We start from the raw sequence: 6,006 nt of genomic DNA on the forward strand, positions 1-6,006 counted from the left end.
TGGTAGATAAACCTAGGAGATAAAAGAAACAATGAGAATGATTCCACTGATTGATTAATGGAAAAAGATATTTGCTTTTACAAATAATCTTTAGGTTTGCTAGACATTGAAAGATGAAAGAAACAATGGGGATGAAAAACCCCTAAATTCCGTAAGAATTAAAAATTAAAAGGGAGGGTTTTGCATTAGAGGGAAATCTCTGGTATCAGGCGTATTGGGAAGTCAATACCTCTCAAGTACTTCAGCGAATGGGGAAAGAGAGAAGGGAAATGTAGACAGGAAATTAGGATAAAAAGGAGGCTGCGTCCTCCCAAAAATTTGAGAGACCCCAGGGGAATGCCCCATGGCCTCTCCCTTTATTGGAATAAAGTAAAAAGGACTCCTTTGTCTCCTTTTTGGACATAAACCTCTGGTGTTCGTGGATTAATTTTCCTAACAACTCCTTCCTCACTGCATTACACATCCACCACGGACCTGAGCAGACTGCTGGCGTGGCCAGAGCTGCTTGTGGTGCCGATACATACCTGCTGCTCTTCTCCAGAGCCTTCCTGAGGAGAGCCCGGCCCAGCGCGGCGCTGCCGCCACCGGCGGGCCACGGGGCAGCGAGGGAGGCGCGTCCTGCGCAGGCGCGGAGTCCCTGCGTGTGCGCGGGCCTAGACTCCATTTCCCAGGGGGCATAGGGCCTCCCTGAGGCGCGCTTCGCGTGCGTCATTTCCGCCGCGGTGGCGCTGCCTCGTTTTTGCGGCGTTGGCGGCGGGAGAGACGGTGAGGGGCGGGAGGGCCGGGGCGGCTTGAGGCCGTGTCCTCGGGACGGAGCGGGGGGCGCCGGGAACGGTCTGTAGGAGAGGATCGGTCGTGCGCTCTGAGGGGCCAGGAAGGACCGGCCGGTTTCTGGCGCTGGAGCCTCAGAGTCGGGGTCTTCTGCGGGCAGCGGTGGCTGAAACCGGGCGGTTCGCTGTTGAGAGGTGTCCCTGAGCCCCTCTGGGCCCCTGGGTGAGTGGGCCAGGAGCAGCCTGGGCTGTATGCGCTGCTGTGCGGCTGCAGCAGGGCAGGACTGGGGGGAAGGAAGGGGCTTCTGGAACCCCCGCTGGGACAGGCTGGGCAGGCGGGTCGGTGCCAAGCCCAGGAGGTTCAGCGAGGCCAAGGGCAGGTGCTGCACCTGCATTGCGGCATCCCGAAACACAAATAGACTGGGGAAGAATGGATGGAGAGCAGCCCTGAGAAGGATCTGGGGGATGGGTTGACAAGAAGCTCAGCATGCCTTGGCAACGTACACCGGGGGCCCAGCAAGCCAACACTGTCCTGGGCTCATCCCCAACAGCGTGGGCAGCGTGTGAAGGGGAAATTTTGCCCCTCTGCTCTGCTGAGAGCCTTCCTGCAGAGCTGCCTCCAGCTCTGGGGCCCCAGCACAGGGAGGACAAGGAGCTGCTGGAGTGAGTCCAGGGGAGGCCACGGAGATGATCCAGGGGCTGCAGCCCCTTTGCTCTGGAGACAGGCTGGGGGAGCTGGGGATGTTGAGCCTGTTGAGGAGAGGATTCCAGCGAGACCCTAGAGCCCCTTCCAGGGCCTACAGGGGTTCCAAGAGAGTTGGAGAGGGACTTTGGACAAGGGCCTGGGGTAGCAAAACAAGGCTTGCCACTGCCAGAGGGCAGAGTTAGATGGGATATTGGGAAGAAATTGGTCCCTGTGAGGGCGGTGAGTCACTGGCACAAGGTTGTCCAGAGAAACCGTGGCTGTCCCATCCCTGGAAGCGTCGAAGGCCAGGTTGGATGGGGCTTGGAGTGACTTGGTCTATTGGAAAGTGTCCTTGCCCATGACAGGGGTGCAATTGGATGGTCTTTACAGTCCTGTCCAACTCCTGCCACCCTGTGACTGTGAAGGGTAGAGGCCCTGATATAGAAGCAGTTTTTGCATTTAAAAGCCCCATCAAGTGGGGCTGGTCACATCTGTAGTCTTCCTGTTGGCCTCTCAGCAGGGTGGCTTCAGAGGCACTGTGTTTGGATAAGCCACAGGAGGGAGTTGGTGGTTCCTCAGTGGCTGGAAATAGGGAAGAATAAATGTTGGAAGTGAGGAGCTGTGCTTTCTGAGAAGAACTAATTCTGTTGTGTATGACAGCGCTGGAAAGTTGCCAAGCTTTGCAAGGGCAATTAACCATTAGTTGCTAAAACTGATGAAATTGTTAATTACCAAAGCTTTTGCTCTGGAAGTTACTAGAAGAGGCTTAATGATCTGAAAGCTTTGCCCATTACTGCAATGTGCAGGGCCAGAGGTTGGACTCGATGATCCTTATGGGTCCCGTTCAACTCAGGATGTTCCATGATTCTGTAAAGGGCAGTGATACTGGCCAGGGCTTTGAAAGGGGAGAAAAACATCAACTTTCCATGGCTGCAGATCTGGGACACTGCTGTGCCAATTCTTACATCCTCTCAGGCAAGTGTTCAGAGATTTCAAATGATCAGTGACACTCCATTTCCTTGTGTTTCTAGATGAAGCTCCCACTTCTTGCCGTGTTTGCCCTGGTGTCTGTGGCTCACTGCGAGGATGGTGCCAGACTCCTGGCCTCCAAATCCCTGTTAAACAGATACGCAGTGGAGGGCAAGGATTTGACTTTGCAGTACAACATCTACAATGTTGGCTCCAGGTAAGCCCTGTCCAGGCTTCAGTACTGACCACGAGCAAATGTTCTCTGTGTGGCTGCAGGGTACAAGGCAATTTTTCTGAGCTCTGTGATATGCTCTGTGATATGTGATATCCCTCTAACTCTGAGCTTTCCAGCAGTGCCTGAAAAGCCTGAAATTTGCCTATTCCTTCCTTTTCCATTGTCCCTGCTTTCACGTCATGGCTGCTCAAGCTGTCAGTCCAGCATGGTATAGTTCCTGCGGTGTCCTGTGACACTCTGCTCCCCACGCATGCAGCTCACAAAGCTCTTGGCTTTGTGAAAATTCTTTTTGCTATCAGGACTTAACTAAGGACCTGACAAAGATAAAATAGAATTTCCACCATGCTGGTAAAAAGCTTCATTCCAGAATGAAAAGCTGATAGAACAAAATACAGGACACTATTAAAGTGCTTTGGGATTTTGGTTTTTTTTTTATTTTTTTTAAGGCGGAATAATGCATGCTGAATGCAGTACTGCTAAAAGAAGACTATATGGTGCTGTAATGTTGGATTAATACAACATTAATGAGCTCCTGTAATTTTATATGTGGGATTTGGTTATTTTTTAGGCCAACATGTGTAGCCATAGGATGGTATCTGAAGTTCAGCAAACTGCCAAATCGTATTGTGGAAAAAAATGGTGTTTTTCCTGTCGTGGTTGTTTCTTTCAGCTTTGCCTTCCTCCCTCTGCAATCTCCCTGTAAGATACCTCAACTCTCCTCCCCATCTTCTGTGAATGGTGACATTTCATCTCTCCAAAATCAGTTCTTCCATTTGGTCGAGATGGAACTGTCAGTGCACTTTGCTGTAGAGCAAATGGAGCTTTGCTGTGAGCAGATGGAAAAGCTTAAGGTTCCTGTCTCATCCCTCTCTTTGTTGTGTTTAGTGCTGCCCTAGATGTGGAGCTGTCAGATGATTCCTTCCCCCCAGAAGATTTTGGCATCGTCTCTGGCATGCTCAATGTCAAGTGGGACAGGATTGCTCCGTATCTTTTAATGTTTTGAAATTTCTCCCGAGTCTCTTTCTTGCCCCTGAGCATCCAGCAGCTTTGTCCTATCTTCATCTGCTGTCCCTGAAATTTCTTCCAGAGCCTGGACAGGGTGCCAAATCCAAACCCCTGCTCTTCTGAATGGTGCAGTGTAAAAATAAAGTTCCTTGTAGACAGGACCAGGTCCCGGGGTAGTTCCTCTGCCTGTGGAGGAGCAGCTGGGTCAGCCTTGGGTGGGTCTGGCTGTCTGTGAGCACGAGCACTCAAATCTGTCAGCAGCACTGACTTTTGCACCTGGCTCCTGGTTGCTCTTTCCCATCTCCTCACTTTTCTTCCTGGGATGAAATACAGCAGTGTTCCTTAATGTCCAGCTCCCAGAGCGAGCAACGTGTCCCACACCGTGGTTCTACGGCCTCTCAAGGCTGGGTACTTCAACTTCACCTCTGCCACCATCACGTACCTGGCTCAGGAGGGTGCCCAGGTGGTGGTAAGTGGCTGATTGATGGGATCCCTGCAGACACACCTGACCACGCTCCCGGAGCTGCGTGCTCGGGGATGATGCGTGTCCGTGTGCTCTCACCCTGCCCAGTTCTGGAACGAGGAGGAAAGGTGGCAAAGCCTGTCTTTTCCCTGCCTTTTCCAGGTTGGCTTCACTAGTGCTCCCGGACAGGGAGGAATCCTGGCTCAGCGTGACTTCGACAGGAGGTTCTCCCCTCACTTTGTAAGTACCTTTCAATTGACAATGGAGAAGTACACCACGGCAGCTGCAGCTCAGTGTGGTGGCTTCCTGCTTGCACGTGGTGTGTGTGTGGCTGGCCCTGCAGTCACCTAGAGAGCTCCAGTGGAAGCTGGAGTTAATTCCTGTCAGTTCTGCAGAGGACTGTCACAGAAGCAGCTGAGTTTCCATCCCAGCTCCCTGTGTGAAGGAACTGCACTGTGGCATTTGAGCCAGAAAATCTGAGAGTAGAATCTTAGAACCTCCTAGGCTGGAAGGGACCCACAAGGATTGTGGAGTCCAACTCCCGGTCCTGCAGAGGGCAACACCAGGAATCCCAACCATGTACCTGTCAGCCCTATCCAAACTCCTTGAGCTCTTGTCAAGCTCAGTGCTGTGACCACTTTCCTGGGGAGCCTCTTCCAGTGCCTAGGAGACCATCCTCTGGGAGAAAGAGCCTTTTCTTAATATCCAACCTTAATATTGGCTGTCCTGATACAGCTGTGGATGCTCCCTCGGGTCCTGTCATGGTCACCAAGGGCAAAGGTCAGCGCTTACCTCTCTGCTTCCCCGTGTGAAGAAGCTGCAGACAGTGTGAGGTCTCCCCTCACTCTCCTCCTCTGACCTCATTGCTCTAAGACTCCTCTGGCCTGGATTGTTTTGACTTTTCTCTTAACAATTTCTCCCTAGCTGGACTGGGCGGCATTTGGCGTGATGACCCTGCCCTCCATCGGGATCCCCCTGCTGCTCTGGTACTCGAGCAAGAGGAAGTATGACACCCCCAAGAGCAAAAAGAACTGAGCAGAGTCCAATGCCAGCAGCAGCCCAGAGCTCGGGAAAGGATAACCCCAAACCCCCAAGAACAGCAGCTGGGTCGGGATGGCACAGTCCCCTGCCAGGTGCTGCCTGCGCTGTGCTTCAGCCCTCTGGGCAAAGGATTCGGTGGCTGCAGCAGCAGCTGTGAGGTGCCCTCTGTGTTCTAATGGAGAAACAAGCAAACAGAAAAAAGAACAACCAGAAGTCCCAAACTGCCTTGTCCAGCCCCTTTGGAGGCGGAACCCCTCTCTCCTCTGCAGCTGCAGCAATCTGAGGAGTGCAGCATGTTAGTGCCTATAGGGGCCTGTCTGTGGGGCTCTGCCCCTGTGCTGCCTCCAGCTCCCATCTGCCTGCTGCAGTTTTCTGCAGGGTATCCTATCTCAGGGTCCCCTCCAGGTGCTGCCTGCCCTGTGGGACAGAGATTGCTCTGGTGACACCAGAGACCTGATTTGATAGAGGATGTCACAGCTGCTGCTTTGCCCTGTTGATGCTGTTCTCTGGTCCACCAGACTGCCCAGGTCCATGGTGGGCTTGTAAAGCCATGAGGGTGGAGTGCAGGGAAGAGGATCAGGATTAAATTCCTCAAGAATCAGGTGCACAGGCAGGGAAACTCACTGCACTGGGGACGCTCTGCTTAACTACACACACCCACAACCCCCTCCCCTAGACAACCTTCAGCTTTCTGCTGACAGTAGATCAGGACATGTTCTCTGCCATCAGCTCTTTTCCATTCTCTGACCCTTCGGGTGACACTGAACCACTTGGGACACAAAATGGCTGCTGGTGGCTGAAGAGGGCTAAGGGCCTTGCTAGGAGGGGACACCGGAGC

The 6,006-nt window shown here is 52.9% G+C and overlaps 1 protein-coding gene across 2 annotated transcripts; it reads left to right on the plus strand.

The window, feature by feature from the left end:
* Nucleotides 1-685: 685 nt before the first annotated feature.
* Nucleotides 686-5,389, plus strand: LOC128820597 (translocon-associated protein subunit beta). 2 transcript variants are annotated; one of them, XM_054001380.1, is made up of 6 exons: nucleotides 686-765; nucleotides 2,487-2,641; nucleotides 3,545-3,643; nucleotides 4,025-4,133; nucleotides 4,290-4,367; nucleotides 5,052-5,389. In XM_054001380.1, the coding sequence occupies exons 2-6, from the start codon at nucleotides 2,487-2,489 to the stop codon at nucleotides 5,160-5,162; spliced, it is 552 nt and encodes a 183-aa protein (XP_053857355.1). In that variant the 5' UTR covers nucleotides 686-765; the 3' UTR covers nucleotides 5,163-5,389. The 2 variants fall into 2 exon arrangements, with proteins under 2 accessions (XP_053857355.1, XP_053857354.1); XM_054001379.1 differs by lacking the exon at nucleotides 686-765 and adding an exon at nucleotides 825-993.
* Nucleotides 5,390-6,006: the final 617 nt, after the last annotated feature.

The sequence above is a fragment of the Vidua macroura genome, chromosome 29 (assembly GCF_024509145.1).
Source record: "Vidua macroura isolate BioBank_ID:100142 chromosome 29, ASM2450914v1, whole genome shotgun sequence".
Lineage (NCBI taxonomy): Eukaryota > Metazoa > Chordata > Aves > Passeriformes > Viduidae > Vidua > Vidua macroura.